A 17,658-nucleotide genomic window follows, 5' to 3' on the forward strand; every position below is an offset into this window, starting at 1 on the left:
ACTCAATCATGTTTTTTTTTTTTTTTAATCTGACTAATTTATTGCATTGCATGTACATGCCATAATTTTTTAAAGTACTTACCAGATGATGGAAATTGGATCATCTCCAGGTTTGGGCATTATCACAAAATATATTTAATGGCTAAAATTCAGTTCACTAGAAGGATCAAAATAATTTCACCAAACATCCAATTGAAACCTCAACCTATTAATATGATAAAATGTTATGCTTGTTACTTGTAAATAAATACACTACCAGGTGCCAGTGTATAAAATAGTTTACAATAAAGTCTAAAATTACTTCTGTTGCTAATTGGAAACAAGGCTATGTCTTGCGCTTGTATAATCTAGCTTGGGATTTTTCCGTATTGCCCCAGGATGGTGAACTGATGATGATCCTGTTAAATATTTCATCCATTATTCTAAATTATTAATGATACTCCTCTGGGATACTTTCACTTCAGCTTTTGTTTAAGGTAGATTACAATAGTGTTTTTTATTGCCAGTAATTAGTATTTTTGGAACTTTGATCCTATGGATGAGGCTTTTTTTTTTTTTTCCTCTTTACTTTATTTCAGTAGAAGCCTTGAGTGAGTAGTAAATAGAAAATGATAAAGCTGCAGCATTTCATAAGTGGATAGAAAGCAATATGGAGTTTCAGAATAGTTGCTTAACTTTCATCAGAGGATGCCCCAAGTTCTTTTAGTTGCCTCACTTTATTTTAATGTATAACTACTGATTTTGAGGCTTTGAATGATAGCAGTTATAACAAACAGCTTTCACAAAATGCAAGTTATCTGGAAAAGAAGATGGACGTCCATTAATATTATTAATACTTGAGTTCTGAACTTCAAAGTGAGTATAAATTTGAGGGATGTGGAAATTCTTTACAAAAGGACCATATGTTCATGGTCCCTCCCACAAAAATCATTGATAGGAAATATTCAGCTTATAAAATAAAATATGATGATAAGAGAGTAAAATCATGATTAATTATTTTAACATAAATCTCTGGCATGTGCATATAAGGGGACACTAGATTCAGTAGATGCCAGAAGGTAAGGAGACTATAATTTTAACTTGACTTCAAACTAGGAAATTAAGTTAAGTGCACAAGTCCCATTCAGGGAGTTGAATTTGACCTCACATTTTTAAGGTTTACAGGTTTTTTTTTTTTTTTTTTTAAATGGTTCTGTATTAACAGATGTTGTAATCTATTCTATTCATATATAGTTACATGTAACTTTTATTTCCTCTGATTCTCTTCATCAATTATTTTCCTGAGTAAATAATGTGGAAAAATGCTGAGCATCTCTTTTCTAAAATCTGAAATACCATAGTTCTAGAACAGTCTGTTAGATCCACGTGGTAACAGAAACTGTATGCTAACTCCTGGACCATAGCTTTTCAAATAAAAATAGAGCAAGATGGGAGTTATAACAAGGATATAAACATATATTTTTATATAAAACTTTGTGGTCACACAGTAGTTGAAGATTGTAAGTCTTCAATTGCTATTAAAAATACTAAAGCTATTCCCTAAAATGTTTCAGAAAAGTACTTTGAGCATGGAACACTTTTATCTTTCCCCAAATAAGAAAAACGAATATATATATGCAGCAATATTAATAAGACAAATGCAAAAGAATAAAAATAACAGAGTGCTTTAGCAAACCATTTCCTTTATAAGTCTGCAGATAATGCATATAATGAAACAGACTAGCATGTTTCACATAAAAGAGAATGGTATGACATGGAAATAAGTAGAATTCTTATACTTAAAAAGAGAGGGTTAATATTATGTTAGGGAGGGAAAATGTTACCCTAATTTTCAAGATTCTTTTGGCTGGTTTAAGAATTAAAGTGACATGAGGGCGCCTGGGTGGCTCAGTGGGTTAAGCCACTGCCTTTGGCTCAGGTCATGATCTCAGGGTCCTGGGATCGAGTCCCGCATCGGGCTCTCTGCTCAGCAGGGAGCCTGTTTCCTCCTCTCTCTCTCTCTGCCTGCCTCTCTGCCTACTTGTGATCTCTCTCTGTCAAATAAATAAATAAAATCTTTAAAAAAAAAAAAAAAGAATTAAAGTGACATGAGACGGATTAATAGGAGAAAATGAAATTAATTACAAATACATGGGATGTATGTACATGGGATGGCTCCATGAGAATATGGGAATATTTGTCTCATATAAGACAATTGAATCTTATGCCATTCTGGTCAAAGAAGTATGTGGAGGTCTGGGACTTCAAAGGGAAGGAAGACAATTCAAAGGAAAACAAAAAAGAATAAGTGGGAAACAAATGTTTGCTGGGCCACACGAAAACAATGGGATATGCAGAAGAATTTTAATAGACTTTACTAAGTTCCTCCCTCTCTATCACACCTACTTCAAGATGGCGGAGAAGTAGCAGGCTGAGACTACATCAGCTAGCAGGAGATCAGCTAGATAGCTTATCTAAAGATTGCAAACACCTGCAAATCCATCGGCAGATCGAAGAGAAGAAAAACAGCAATTCTGGAAACAGAAAAACAACCACTTTCTGAAAGGTAGGACTGGCGGAGAAGTGAATCCAAAGCGACAGGAAGATAGACCCCGGGGGGAGGGGCCGGCTCCCAGCAAGTGGTGAACAATGGAGCACAAAATCAGGACTTTTAAAAGTCTGTTCTGCTTAGGGACATTGCTCCAGAGGCTAAACCGGGGCGAAGCCCATGCGGGGTCAGCTTGGCCTCAGGTCCCGCAGGGTCACAGAAGGATCAGGGGTGTCTGAGTGTCACAGAGCTTGCGGGTAATGGAAAAGGAAAGCCGGCTACAGAGACAGAGCTGACGATAAGATCACAGCTTGGGGTTACCTTGAACCGGTCGCAGGCTCGGTGAGCTCGGAGCGCAGCCAGAGGTTCGGCAGACGGGAGTAATTGGGCGCTGTTCTCTGAGGGCACACTGGGTAGTGGGGCCCCGGGCTCTTGGCTCCTCTGGGCTGGAGACCAGGAGGCCGCCATTTGTATTCCTGTCCTCCGTAACTCTACAGAAAGTGCTCAGGGAACAAAAGCACCAGAAAGCAAACCCGAGCCTATTACTCAGCCCAGCCCCTGGTAAGGGCGGTGCAATTCTGCCTGGGGCAAAGACACTTGAGAATCACTACAATAGACCCCTCCCCCAGAAGATCAACAAGAAATCCAGTCAAGACCAAGTTCACCTACCAAGGAGTGCGGTTTCAATACCAAGGAGAGCAGAAGAATTCCAGAGGAGGAGAAAGCAATGCACAGAACTCATGGCTTTCTCCCTGAGGTTTTTTTTTTTTTTTTCTTCCTGTGATTTTTTTAGTGTTGCAGTTAATTTAATTTTTTTCTTTTTCATTTTTTTTCTCTTCTTCTGCTAAAATTTTTTTTAACTTTTACCCTTTTCTTTTTTTAACATTTTTTAACTAGTTAATCTAATATATATATTTTTTCCTTTTGATATTTTTCTTTATTCGTTTTCTTTTTTTAAATTCTCTTCTTTTATTTTTTTTTTCTTTCTTTCTTTTTGAACCTCTTTTTATCCCCTTTCGCCCCCCTCACGATTTGGGATCTCTTCTTATTTGGTTAAAGCATATTTTCCTGGGCTTGTTGCCATCCTTTTAGTATTTTACGTGCTCCTTCATATACTCTTATCTGGACAAAATGACAAGGCAGAAAAATTCACCACAAAAAAAAGAACAAGAGGCAGTACCGAAGGCTAGGGACCTAATCAATACAGACATTGGTAATATGTCAGATCTAGAGTTCAGAATGACAATTCTCAAAGTTCTAGCCGGGCTCGAAAAAGGCATGGAAGATATTAGAGAAACCCTCTCGGGAGATATAAAAGCCCTCTCTGGAGAAATAAAATAACTAAAATCTAACCAAGTTGAAATCAAAAAAACTATTAATGAGGTGCAATCAAAAATGGAGGCTCTCAATGCTAGGATAAATGAGGCAGAAGAAAGAATTAGTGATATAGAAGACCAAATGACAGAGAATAAAGAAGCTGAGCAAAAGAGGGACAAACAGCTACTGGACACGATGGGAGAATTCGAGAGATAAATGACACCATAAGATGAAACAACATTAGAATAATTGGGATTCCAGAAGAAGAAGAAAGAGAGAGGGGAGCAGAAGGTATACTATAGAGAATTATTGGGGAGAATTTCCCCAATATGGCAAAGGGAACGAGCATCAAAATTCAGGAGGTTCAGAGAACGCCCCTCAAAATCAATAAGAATAGGCCCACACCCCGTCACTTTATAGTAAAATTTACAAGTCTCAGTCACAAAGAGAAAATCCTGAAAGCAGCCCGGGAAAAGAAGTCTGTAACATACAATGGTAAAAATATTAGATTGGCAGCTGACTTATCCACAGAGACCTGGCAGGCCAGAAAGAGCTGGTATGATATTTTCAGAGCAATAAATGAGAAAAACATGCAGCCAAGAATACTATATCCAGCTAGGCTATCATTGAAAATAGAAGGAGAGATTAAAAGCTTCCAGGACAAACAAAAACTGAAAGAATTTGCAAACACCCAACCAGCTCTACAGGAAATATTGAAAGGGGTCCTCTAAGCAAAGAGAGAGCCTACAAGTGGTAGATCAGTAAGGAACAGAGACAATATACAGTAACATTCACCTTACAGGCAATACAATGACACTAAATGCACACCTACTTCATATTACATTGTAGTTGTTTATGGTGATGGTTCCCTTTTGGAGCAGAGAGCATTATCTAAATTTGGAACATTATTTAAATTCTTTCAGACATTTGAGGAGGAGGTAAAAGGTTGTAAAAGGGGAAAAACAAGGAGGTAAAAGTATAATCATGCTGTCTTCCATTTATCAAAAACAATTAGCTTAAATTAATGATCATGCCAAAGAGACACATTTTGGGGTAGCATAGTTCACTTCCCTACAATAATTTCTGTTAGTATTCAACAATTCTACTAAGAATATTGGGAAAGTAAAATAAAGGAGTGACTCAAATTATGTAGACACATGCACGAACCTCAAATAGGTTAATTAAAAAAAATACAGAATATGTTTTATTAAAATATGTTGTTTTTGGGTGCCTGGGTGGCTCAGTGGGTTAAAGCCTCTGCCTTCGGCTCATGTCATGATCCCAGAGTCCTGGGATCGAGCCCCACATCAGGCTATCTGCTCTGCAAGGAGCCTGCTTCCTCTTTTCTCTCTCTCTGCTTACTTGTGATCTCTATGTGTCAAATAAATAAATAAAATCTTTAAACAAAACAAATAAAAAAAATTTTGTTTGTTTTTGTCAAAGTTTTGCTTTGTTGTATTTGTTAATATATACTGAAAACAACTGTCCATTTGACTATAGCAAAGCCAGTGGAAAAAATTAATAATAATAATTGTGTACTCTAGGTGCAGAAAAAATTTCACTTTACCAAATTCATGGAAATCAGTGCTGCTTAGTCATTGCCTATCACAGGATTTGTAATATAAATGTATATCCTAATTGTGCAAATCTCCCTGATACTCCAAACCACAAAACAACATAGTGTATTTGCACAGGGAGAATAAAAGATAGAAAAATACATTTAAAATAACTCATATTCTTTTATTTAAATTATTCATGCAGAGTTGAGTCCATTAAGGAGGAATGGGTAAAAAATACATATTAACCAAAGAAAATATTCAATTTCCAGAGAAAAAATTGTGAGAAATATTATAATAAAGAGAACTAATAGATGAAAAAGAACTTAGTATTGTCATAACATATAATTACGAGTCATCACAAATTTCAGACAGGAGAAATCCTTTCCAAATAGAAAAATTTGAGAATATATACCTTTCTCTTGCATCAGGTAAATATATAAATATCTAGGTTAACATATATGTTTAGTTAAGATGTATAATTAGTATATATACATTTATTTAGTTTGTATATATTTAGGTTAATTTCTATATGATTAAATTAATTTATATAGAGGCTTATTTATATGTATTTAGGTTTATATATATTTATATATAGGTTAATGTGTGTATTTATATATATATGAGAAAATTTATATTACACTACAATGTATTATATTCATGTGTATGTTTAATTATTTGTCTTTTTTTCTAATTTATATTTGTTAAGGTATATTAAGAGAAATGAACAACCAATCAATGGAAATAGAGTTCATTCTCCTGGGACTGACAGATGACCCACTATTGCAAGTTGTGATTTCCATGTTTCTCTTTCTTAATTACACATTGAGCCCGATGGGGAACTTAATCATTATCCTCCTTACCCTGTTAGATCCTCACCTCAAGACACCAATGTATTCCTTTCTCCACAACTTCTCTTTTTTAGAAATTATATTCACAGCAGTATGTATTCCCAGATACTTGATAACCATCATGACTAGAGAAAAAACCATCTCATATAATAATTGTGCAGCTCAATTGTTTTTTATTCTTTTACTGGGAGTTACGGAGTTTTACCTTCTGGCTGCTATGTCCTATGACCGCTGTGTTGCCCTCTGTAAACCCTTGCATTATCCAGTCATTATGAACAGCAGAGTGTGCTATTGGCTTGTACTTTCCTCTTGGCTAACCAGATTCTTAATCATCTTTCCCCCAATGCTTATGGGACTCAAGCCTAAATTTCTTCTTTCTTTTTTTTTTTTAAGATTTTATTTATTTATTTGTCAGAGACAGAGGAAGAGCGAGCGAGCACAGACAGACAGAGAGGCAGGCAGAGGCAGAGGGAGAAGCAGGCTCCCTGCCGAGCAAGGAGCCCAATGTGGGACTTGATTCCAGGACCCTGGGATCATGACCTGAGCTGAAAGCAGCCGCTTAACCAACTGAGCCACCCAGGTGTCCCTCAAGCACAATTTCTGTGCTTCCAAAATAATGATCATTTTATGTGTGAAACTTCTCCTATCCTGCAGATATCCTGCCCAGATACACATGTCCTAGAATTGATGTCTTTTATCTTTGCTGTGGTGACACTTGTGGTCACATTGGTGTTAGTGATTCTCTCTTACACTTGCATCATGAACACCATTATGCAATTCCCTTCGGCACAGCAAAGGACCAAAGCTTTTTCCACTTGTACTTCCCATATGATTGTTGTCTCCATGACTTATGGGAGCTGCATCTTTGTGTATATTAAGCCATCTGCCAAAGAAAGGGTGACTGTATCCAAAGGCATAGCTTTGCTGTATAGCTCGGTTGCCCCTTTACTAAACCCCTTCATTTATACCCTAAGGAACCAGCAGGTGAAAGAAATCTTCTGGGATATGTTACAAAAGATGTGTTTTTCAAAAAAGCAATTGTAATGAATGCTATAAAAACAAAAAAAAAAATTCATTTAATATTTTAAGATTTTGTTTATTTATTTGAGACAGAGATAGCATAAGCAGAGTGGAGGCTGAGGGAGAGGGAGAAGCGGGCTTCCAGGGAGCCTGATGAAGGGCTTGATCGCAGGACCCGGGATCATGACCTGAGGCAAAAATGAAATTCCATTTCATTCAATGATTCTGAGAATCTTCTAAGTCTACTAAATACATTTTTTCTATGCTCTATTGTTATAATTTTATTTTCCATTTCCTTGGAAGCCTCATAATTAGGAAATTCAGTCCCTCTAAAAACAAGATTGTTGTTTAGATCATTAAAATAGTAAACTTATTTGAACCCTTTTATTAAACAATAAAGGTCTCATTATTCAAATAGTTTAAGTATAACTACTGAGATCTTTAAGGAAGTCTTCCCAGAGTCTGTAAAGTACTAGTCCAAAAATAATCATTGGCTTAAGGAACCAGAAGAAAAAGTTTGTCTGCATCCACGCCAGTGTAAAACAACTATGCTGTACAACTGTTGTAAGAAATGGTCTTATTGATGCAGGCAGACTTGGTCCAAGGACGCAGGGGAGGGTCCCACAGGAGCAGCCAAGATGGTCCTTGACTTCCAACAGGATAGAACTCAAATGTGAGCCAGAGAAAGCAGAAACAGAGTTTATTGACTAGTGTAAGTGACAGACAGAATAGTAGAAAGAGTGACTGGCAGACTTGGAAATGAAAGGAGAATGAGTCTTTTTGTTGTTTTTTGGGGCCAGGCGTTTATATTAGAAAATTGTCTAGGGTCTAGGAATCCAGGGAAAAGTGAGCATCAGGTGAATAACAGGGATTGTTCTATGAATTACCAAAGATAAGGGTGTTGATGCTGGGGTCAGCAAAATCTGTTTAAAGCTAATGTCCTGGAACGTGTCTGGAATTTGGCTCTTCTTGGATGTTACCAGGTGTTTGGGGGAGTTAGGACAAAACCCAGAGAATGTTGAATTTTATTCTTCTCCCTTGAGGTGGGAATATAGCTTCTTTGGCTTGTTCAGAGGTGATATATGAAACATGATTAAACAGGTCTTAGCGTTTACAGCAGGGATGGAGTCTTTCTGAAAAGGAGTCCCTTCAGCTTTCCTACTTCCTTATTACCTGTTGTTATACTGACAAGAAATTTGGGGATGCATAATTGTGAATGATATTTCTAAAAATTAGAAATTCTGGAGAAAGAAATACACGGATGTCTTTGGATCAGAGTCCATCAGGGTGAGGGTGATTATGGTTGGATTCCCAGTGACACTCAAGATGTAGGTAAAGACAAAAATAAAGAGGAGAAAAAATAACCACTTGTAATTGTAGATCATTGGTCATTCCAAGAAGAATAAAAGGTGTCACTTCTGTGTGGTTTCTCACAGCTTATTTCTGTGAAGAAGGGGGATTAATGGGAGGAGAAGAGGGAAAAAAAAATTAGAATTAAAGAGAAAAGGTTACAGAGATACCTACTCTCTTAATATCCTCATAAACACATTGCTATGGACAACCAACCTCCTTTAATATTCTGTTAGTCAGCAGTAACATCCCCTAAATCTTCACTCATATAATTTTTACTCAAAAATTCACTAACTCTATCAAACTCTCTGAATTTGTTTTCTTTTAATCCAAGACTCACAAAAAGATAACACATTGCATTAATAGAGCTGTATAAAGATAAAAGCAAAGAAAGAAACCAAAGAAGCCTGTATTTTGGGGTGCCTGGGTGGCTCAGGTGGTTAAGCATCTGCCTTCAGCTCAGGTCATGATCCCGGGGTCCTGGGATTGAGTCCCGCAATGGGCTCCCTGTTCAGAGGCGATTCTGCTTCTCTTTTTCCCTTGACTTCTTCCCCTGCTTGTACTCTCTTGTTCTCTCTGACAAATAAATATATAAATAAAATCTTTTTTAAGAAGTCTATATATCTCTATTACTTTTCATGATAGCCTTTGCTATTCTGTAAGTCAGATTTCAGTGGACCCCACCTTTTAACATAACACAAACTTGACCTTAACATCTCTAGCCTACATATGGTGCCAAACTTTTCCATAGTGACTACACAATTTTACGTTCCCACTAACAATATAAAGCATTCCAATTACTCCACATTGTAGAGCTTTGATACTGGGATATGTGAGTCTTCTCACTTTTACCTTCTTTTCAGGATGGATTTGCAGTACTATTTGAATCTGAGAATCAACTTTTCTGTTTTTTTTTTTTTTCCATTTTTGAAAAGAAGTAATATTATTAGAATTTGATATAAATGGAACTAAATCTATAAATTGTTTTGGGTGGTATCAATAGTATTCTAAGAAACTATGAACATGGAATGCTTGATGCTATCTGTTTTAGAATGTAATTAATTATTAAGTGAATTTTTAATAGATATAAACTTTTTTGGATTATTCTTATTTGAGTTTTGGCAAATTGTTTCTTTCACAGAATGGTCACTTTCATTTAGGTTATCAAATTTTAGAACTGTTCATAGGGCTTCCTTATTTTTATCCTTTTAATTGCCATATCCTATAGTGGAAACAGTTAACTGATTATGGATTTCTCTTCATTTCTAGTAGATACATCGGATGATATAATTCCCTCTAAGCATTGCTTTCACTGCACCCCACAAACATTAATAAATATTTCTTTTGGGGCACCTGGGTGGCTCAGCGGGTTGAAGCTTCTGCCTTCAGCCCAGGTCATGATCCCAGGGTCCTGGGATCGAGCCCAGCATCAGGCTCTCTGCTCAGTGCAGAGCCTGCTTCTTTCTCTCTCACTCTCTCTGCCTGCCTCTCTGCCTGCTTATATTCTTAGTCAAATAAATAAATAAAATCTTGAAAATAAAGAAATAAAGAAATAAATATTTCTTTTCATTTATTTAAAAATGTTTAAATTTCTTCCCATTCAGTTTTCCCTCCCTTCCCTTATGGTCCTCCATGCTATTCCACAGCAAATGAATCATTGAACACTGCATCAAAAACTAATGATGTACTATATGTTGTTTAATTGAACATAATAAAAAATAAAAATAAATAAATAATAAATATAGAAGTTTTAAATTTCTCTAGAGATTTTTTTTTGATCCATGTGTTATTTAGATGTGTTATTTAATCTATACATAATTTAAGATTTCTCATTCATTCTTTTTATTTATTTATAGTTTAATACCATGTCATTTGTAAGCCAATATTGTGTCAGTTCTAGTCTTCAGAATTTTTAAAGTGTGTTTTAGGGCCCAGAATGTGATCTGTCTTGGTGAGCTTGGGGAAAAAAGGTGTATAGCTGTTGTTGGTTGAAATAGTCTATAGATGTTGATTACATACAGTAGATTCTTGGTGTTGTTCAGTCCAGCTGTGTCCTTACCAATTTTATGCCTGCACTTCTGCCCATTTTGAATAGAGTTGTTGACATTTCTAACTATGATAAGGATTTGTCTATTTCTCTTTACAATGCTAATATTTTTTTCTCATACTGTTTGATGCATTTGTGTATGCATGTTAAGGATTACATCAATATATTTTCAAATGTAAAATGGGCAGAGAATTTTACGAGTAAACTCCACTTGATCATTGTATACTATCATTTTTATATGTTATTGGATTTAATTTTTATATATTGTTTTAAATTTTTTTATCTGTATTCATAAGTAATATTTTCTGAATTTATTTATTTCTTTTTTAAAATTTATTTTTTATTTATTTTAGCATAACAGTATTCATTATTTTGGCACCACACCCAGTGCTCCATGCAATCCGTGACCTCTATAATACCCACCACCTGGTACCCCGACCTCCCATCCCCCCACCCCTTCAAAACCCTCAGATTGTTTTTCAGAGTCCATAGTCTCTCATGGTTCACCTCCCCTTCCAATTTACCCCAATTCCCTTCTCCTCTCTAACACCCCTTGTCCTCCATGATATTTGTTATGCTCCACAAATAAGTGAAACCATATGATAATTGAATCTCTCTGCTTGACTTATTTCACTCAGCATAATCTCTTACAGTCCCATCCATGTTGCTACAAAAGTTGGGTATTCGTCCTTTCTGATGGAGGCATAATACTCCATAGTGAATATGTACCACATTTCCTTATCCATTCGTCTATTGAAGGGCATCTTGGTTCTTTCCACAGTTTGGTGACCATGGCCATTGCTACTATGAACATTGGGGTACAGATGGCCCTTCTTTTCACTATATCTGTATCTTTGGGGTAAATACCCAGGAGTGCAATGGCAGGGTCATAGGGAAGTGCTATTTTTAATTTCTTGAGGAATCTCCACACTGTTCTCCAAAGAGGCTGCACCAACTTGCATTCCCACCAACAGTGCAAGAGGGTTCCCCTTTCTCCACATCCCCTCCAACACATGTTGTTTCCTGTCTTGCTAATTTTGGCCATGATAACTGGTGTAAGGTGATATTTCAATGTGGTTTTAATTTGAATATCCCTGAGGACTAGTGATGATGAACATTTTTTCATGCGTCTGATAGCCATTTCTATGTCTTCATTGGAGAAGTGTCTGTTCATATCTTCTGCCCATTTTTTTATGATTGTCTGTTTTGTGTGTGTTGAGTTTGAAGGGTTCTTTATAGATCCTGGGTATCAACTTTTTGTCTGTACTGTCATTTGCAAATCTCTTCCCCCATTCTGTGAGTTGCCTCTTTGTTTTGTTGACTGTTTCTTTTGCTGTGCAGAAGCTTTTGATTTTGATAAAGTGCCAAAAGTTTATTTTCACTTTTGTTTCCTTTGCCTTTGGAGACATATCTTGAAAGAAGTTGCTGTGGCTGATATCAAAGAGATTACTGCCTATGTTCTCCTCTAGGATTCTGATGGATTCCTGTCTCACATTGAGGTCTTTTATCCATTTCGAGTTTATCTTTGTGTATAGTGTAAGAGAATGGTTGAGTTTCATTCTTCTACATATAGCTGACCAGTTTTCCCAGCACCATTTATTGAAGAGATCCCGTTGAAATCAGGAACACGACATGGATGCCCACTCTCACCACTATTGTTCAACATAGTATTAGAAGTCCTAGCAACAGCAATCAGACAACAAAGAGAAATAAAATGTATCCAAATTGGCAATGAAGAAGTCAAACTCTCTCTCTTCACAGATGACATGATTCTTTATATGGAAAACCCAATAGACTCCACCCCCAAACTACTAGAACTCATACAGCAATTCAGCAACGTGGCAGGATACAAAGTCAATGTACAAAAATCAGTGGCTTTCTTATACACTAACAATGAAAGTACAGAAAGGGAAATTAGAGAATTGATTCCACTTACTATAGCACCAGGAACCCTAGGATACCTGGGAATAAACCTAACCAAAGAGGTAAAGGATCTGTATTCGAGGAACTACAGAACACTCAAGAAAGAAATTGAAGAAGACACAAAAAGATGGAAGACCATTCCATGCTCTTGGATTGGAAGAATAAACATTGTTAAAATGTCTATACTGCCTAGAGCAATCTATACTTTTCATGCCAATCCGATCAAAATTCCACCGGTATTCTTCAAAGAGCTGGAGCAAATAATCCTAAAATTTGTATGGAATCAGAGGAGACCCCGAAACGCTAAGGAAATGTTGAAAAACAAAAATAAAACACGGGGCATCACACTACCTGATTTCAAGCTTTACTACAAAGCTGTGATCACCAAGACAGCACGGTACTGGCATAAAAACAGACACATAGACCAGTGCAACAGAGTAGAGAGCCCAGATATTTTTTCTTTTAATTCTTTGTCTGTGTTTTGTGTAATGATAATGATAGCTTAGGAACGAATTGAGTATTCTCTCTTCCAGTTTTTTGGAGAATATGTGCATAGTTGATATTTTTAGAAATTTTTGGTATAATTTATAAGTGAAGCCATCTAAACCTAGATGAGTGTGTGTGTTTGTGTGTGTGTGTGTGTGTGTGTGAATGCTGGGGGGAAACATTTCTAAATATGAATCATTTACTTTAGCTATTATAGAGTTCTCCATTTATAAATTCCTTATGACTGCTTTAGAAGTTTACGGTTTACAAGTATTTTATCAATTTCATATAAATTATCTATTTTTGCCAAAATCTGGTTCATATTATGTCATTGTTTTTTCAATATCCACAAGATCTGTAGTGAAGTCATATTATAGTCCTAACATCAGAAATTTGTGTCTTCTATTTTTCCCTGATGAACCTAACTAGAGATATATCAATTATATTTATGTCCTAAAGATTTGACTTCTGTCTTCATTGGTTTTTGCTATTGTTTTCTGTTTTCTGTCTCAGAGAGTTTTTCTTTAGTGATTCAGTGGATATGGCATAGTATTCAGCACTTACTGCTGAAACAATTAGATATCCAAATACTATTATGTGAACTTTGATCTGTGTCTCAAAGTATGTTAAGAGATGAGTCTACTTCCCATGTACTAATACAACTTGATACAAGTTGGTAGCACATTTTTCTGGGCATAATGATCAAGTGACTCGTGGGTTGCAGACCAAAAGAGTAGTCATAAGACATATGAACACACAATTCCGAAGCTCCCAAAAAGATGAAGAAAAAATAATTAAGCTGTATCAACACTCTAGGGAAATGTTTACTCTTTGGTCAAAGGAGTTATCAACAATTTAGGAATATAAATCAGTATTAGTGAGGTTTCCAAGAAGGGAAATTTTGACAGAGGGAATACATTAAAACATTTAGGTAGGGATTTGGCAGAGTGATATTCTCCATCATGTTCAACATTATACTTTAGAAATAGAAAGAGGAAAATAAAAATTTACAGAAAAGTCTCCTCTGTTTTTCTAATCCAAATGAACTCCATATCCATTGAGTGATTATTTACCATCTATGACTCTTATCCAAACTTTCCAATAAAAGTGATTAAACTGTGGGAGGTTGGTGGTGGCTGGGCTAAATGGGTGATGGGTATTAAGGAGGGGGCTTGTGATGAGCACTGTAAGTGCACTTACATGTAAGTGATGGATCACTAAACTCTATCTTGAAACCAATTTTACTATATATGCTAAATAACTAGAATTGAAATAAAAAATGCAAATAAAAATAATTAAGTTAAACTTACTAAACTGTAATATTATTATGAGGTGATTTTTTTAAAAATGCAGACAACCAAAGAAAGACACTTTTTCAGAATCTGATCACAATCAAGTATTTTTTTCTGCTTAAAATATTAGCTATATCATGTAACAGTTCAGCTTAGCTATTATCATATCATGAGAGATAATCTCTCTTTTGAAACTTATATAGTTCCTATTTGCCAAAATGAAATTTACCTGATTATTTTTTATTTGATTCCATACTATATGAATATTTTTAAATATCAGGACATGCAAACCATTACAATTATATTTTCTGTTGATTTAAAGAAAAAGTAATGACTAAAGTACATTCTAAATATCAGTGTCAACTATAACCCATTTCCAAAAGCTTCCCTCAACAATAGATTTTTTTTTAAGATTTTTATTTATTCATTTGACAGAGAGAAAGATCACAAGTAGGCAGGGAGGCAGGCAGAGAGAGAGAAGGAAGCAGGCCCTCCGCTGAGCAGAGAGCCCAATGTGGGGCTTGGTCCCAAGACCCTGGGATCATGACCGAAGCCAAAGGCAGAGGCTTTAACCCACTGAGCCACTCATGCGCCCTAACATAGATTTTTGTCATGTTTTTTCAATGCCATACTTTCAGATTTAAGTTATAAGTCCTGAGTATTATTCTATACTTTCACTCTACACAGAAAACAGTCATTCATTTATTATTTTATATCATTATATTTTTTGCTAACTGTATTAATCTACTTAGTTGTTTGTCATTTGCTATTAAGTTCAATAAATGAGATGATACTTTTCTAAATCTATGTCATGTATGGGAAGAAACAATTATAGGAAAGATAAATAAAAGAGAAAAATGCTATCCTTAGTTTCATCTTTCAAAATGATACAAGAATATGTGTGATTAATAATTTATAATTTTTTCAACACATTTGTACTCATGAAATCATCAAAGCTGATGTGCATATTAGGATAATTCTCAAACCAAGCTTAGGTATTTGCTGAAATTATTAAGCTGCTCCACCCTTCATGAGGCAGGTATGTTCAATAATTTCTTATGATTGTTAGTATAGTATTTGTCAGGTTTAACTGAAATATTTGTAATTGCTCATAATTCTTTAACACAAATTAAACTAGTTTCAATGGAATATACTCTAATGTACAACGTGGGTTTTTTTTTAGTTTTATTTACTTTTTTAGAGATTTACTTATATTAGAGAGAATGAGAGAACAAGAGTGCATGATAGTAAGGGCAGAGGGAGAGAATCTTTAAGCAGACACCCCACTAAGAATAGAGTGTGACATGGGGCCTGATCTCACAACCCATTAGATCATTACTTGTGCCAAAATCAAGGGTGGACGCTTCATTGACTGAGCCATTCAGATGCCCCCACAATCTTTTCAAAATAAACTATTTTCTAATTCGATCATCAACAATTGTTATTCTCTGCCACAATTATCTTTTCATTTCATTAAATAGAGTGTGTAGCAATAATTCAAAAGATAAAAGTAATTCAAAATTATTCAAAAGATATAGGTTCAAAATATATAATTCAACAGTAATTCAAAAGATATAAATAAATATCAGTTTTAAGTAGAGTGTAAATAGGTACAAATAAAGAGCTGTAATAACTTATACATTGCATGTTACATTAAATATAAAATAAATAAAATACTTCATAATCTTGACTAGAATTCAAATCTAACAGAGACAGATTGAAAACTTAGCTCCATTTCTTTCAGATACTCACAGGGAAAGGATGTGATGGGAAAAAAAAGTATCTCTTGCAGGACATAAAGAAAATTAAGTTCTTTGGAACAAAGATTTTTCTGCAAATAATGCTTAAGAAGAGATAAAGATGAATATCAAAGACATAAAAGCAAAAAAACCATAACAAACCAGAAGGAACTGTATTGGAGCTACTACTAGATATTTTGATATTATTAGGGGTTCCTTTGTTCATTTTCTTTATATAAAATGCAACAGGAATTCATTTGCTTGAGAAGGAAACAATCTTGTGTATCATGTTCAAGAAGGCTTTTTTCACCTGCTGGTTCCTCAAAGTATAGATGAAAGGATTCAAAAGTGGAGCCACGGAAGTATTGAGCACTGCAATTCCCTTGGAAAAAGATACTCTTTGTTTGACTGATGGTTTAACATACATGAAGATGCAGCTGCCATAAGAAAGGGATATCACAATCATGTGAGAAGAACATGTTGAAAAAGCTTTTTTCTTCTGATTAGTTGAAGGGATTTTTAGAACTGTTAAGGCAATATAGGTATATGATATTATCACCAGCACCAATGTGACTATGAGTGTCACCAAAGCAGAGATGTATCCCATTGTCTCTAAGAGCTGTGTGTCTGAGCAGGAGATCTGCAGCAGGGGAGTTGTATCACAGTAGAAATGGTCAACAATGTTGGAGGCACAGAAGTCAAGATTTATGCCTAAGAGGAGAGGTGGAAAGATGACAAAAAAACCAGCAAACCAACAACAGAAGACAAGTTGAATGCAGATCTTACTGTTCATGATGGTTGTGTAATGCAGAGGCTTACAGATGGCAACATAGCGGTCATAGGACATAGCAGCCAGCAAGTAAAATTCAGATGCACCAAGAAGGAAGGCAAAAAACACTTGAGTTATACAACAATTAAAGGAAATGGTTTTGTCTCCAGTTGCCATAGTAACCAACAATTTAGGGATGCATGTAGTAGTATAAGAAATTTCTAGGAAGGAAAAATTCCGAAGGAAAAAATACATGGGGGTCTTGAGGTGAGTATCCACCAGGGTGAGTGTGATGATGGTCAGATTGCCAGTGACACTCAGCAAGTAGGTGAGAAGCAGAAAGACAAATAACACAACTTTCAATTGTGGGTCATCAGTCAAACCTGCCAGGATAAACACTATCGCTTGTGTGTGGTTTCCCATTACTGTCCTCTACTTTTCCAGTTCTAAACAGAAAAGAAAAACAGAAAGAAATTGACAATCCTAGTGGAAAAATAAGAGTGATTTAAATGTCTAAAATAAAGTTATCAAGCGACATTTCAGATAGAGTAACACAATGCTCGTTCAAGTTTTGAAGATGGATATGCCAGGAGGTTTGCATTTTCAGAGTATCTGGACACCGAATTTCATCTTCAGTTTGTAATTCTACTGGAGAATAACCTATATGATGATAGAAATTGTTGATTTGTTAAGGAAATAAATTTGATGGAAATTAGAGGGACATACCAAACATAGAAAAATGCTTTTCCTCTCTTGAATTTACACAATTGGAATGAATGCT

The 17,658-nt window shown here is 35.5% G+C and overlaps 2 protein-coding genes across 2 annotated transcripts; one reads left to right on the forward strand and one right to left on the reverse strand.

Annotated features, from left to right (window-relative positions):
• Positions 1-6,123: 6,123 nt before the first annotated feature.
• Positions 6,124-7,295, forward strand: LOC131837887 (olfactory receptor 6C6-like). Its single transcript, XM_059183546.1, has 2 exons — positions 6,124-6,629; positions 6,860-7,295. The coding sequence occupies exons 1-2, from the start codon at positions 6,124-6,126 to the stop codon at positions 7,293-7,295; spliced, it is 942 nt and encodes a 313-aa protein (XP_059039529.1).
• A 9,066-nt stretch (positions 7,296-16,361) lies between these two features.
• On the reverse strand, positions 16,362-17,300 carry LOC131837888 (olfactory receptor 6C74-like). The gene has a single exon (XM_059183547.1). It carries the CDS (start codon positions 17,298-17,300, stop codon positions 16,362-16,364), a length of 939 nt encoding a protein of 312 aa, XP_059039530.1.
• Between the last annotated feature and the right edge of the window lie 358 nt (positions 17,301-17,658).

The sequence above is a fragment of the Mustela lutreola genome, chromosome 8 (genome assembly GCF_030435805.1).
Source record: "Mustela lutreola isolate mMusLut2 chromosome 8, mMusLut2.pri, whole genome shotgun sequence".
In the NCBI taxonomy this organism is placed as follows: domain Eukaryota; kingdom Metazoa; phylum Chordata; class Mammalia; order Carnivora; family Mustelidae; genus Mustela; species Mustela lutreola.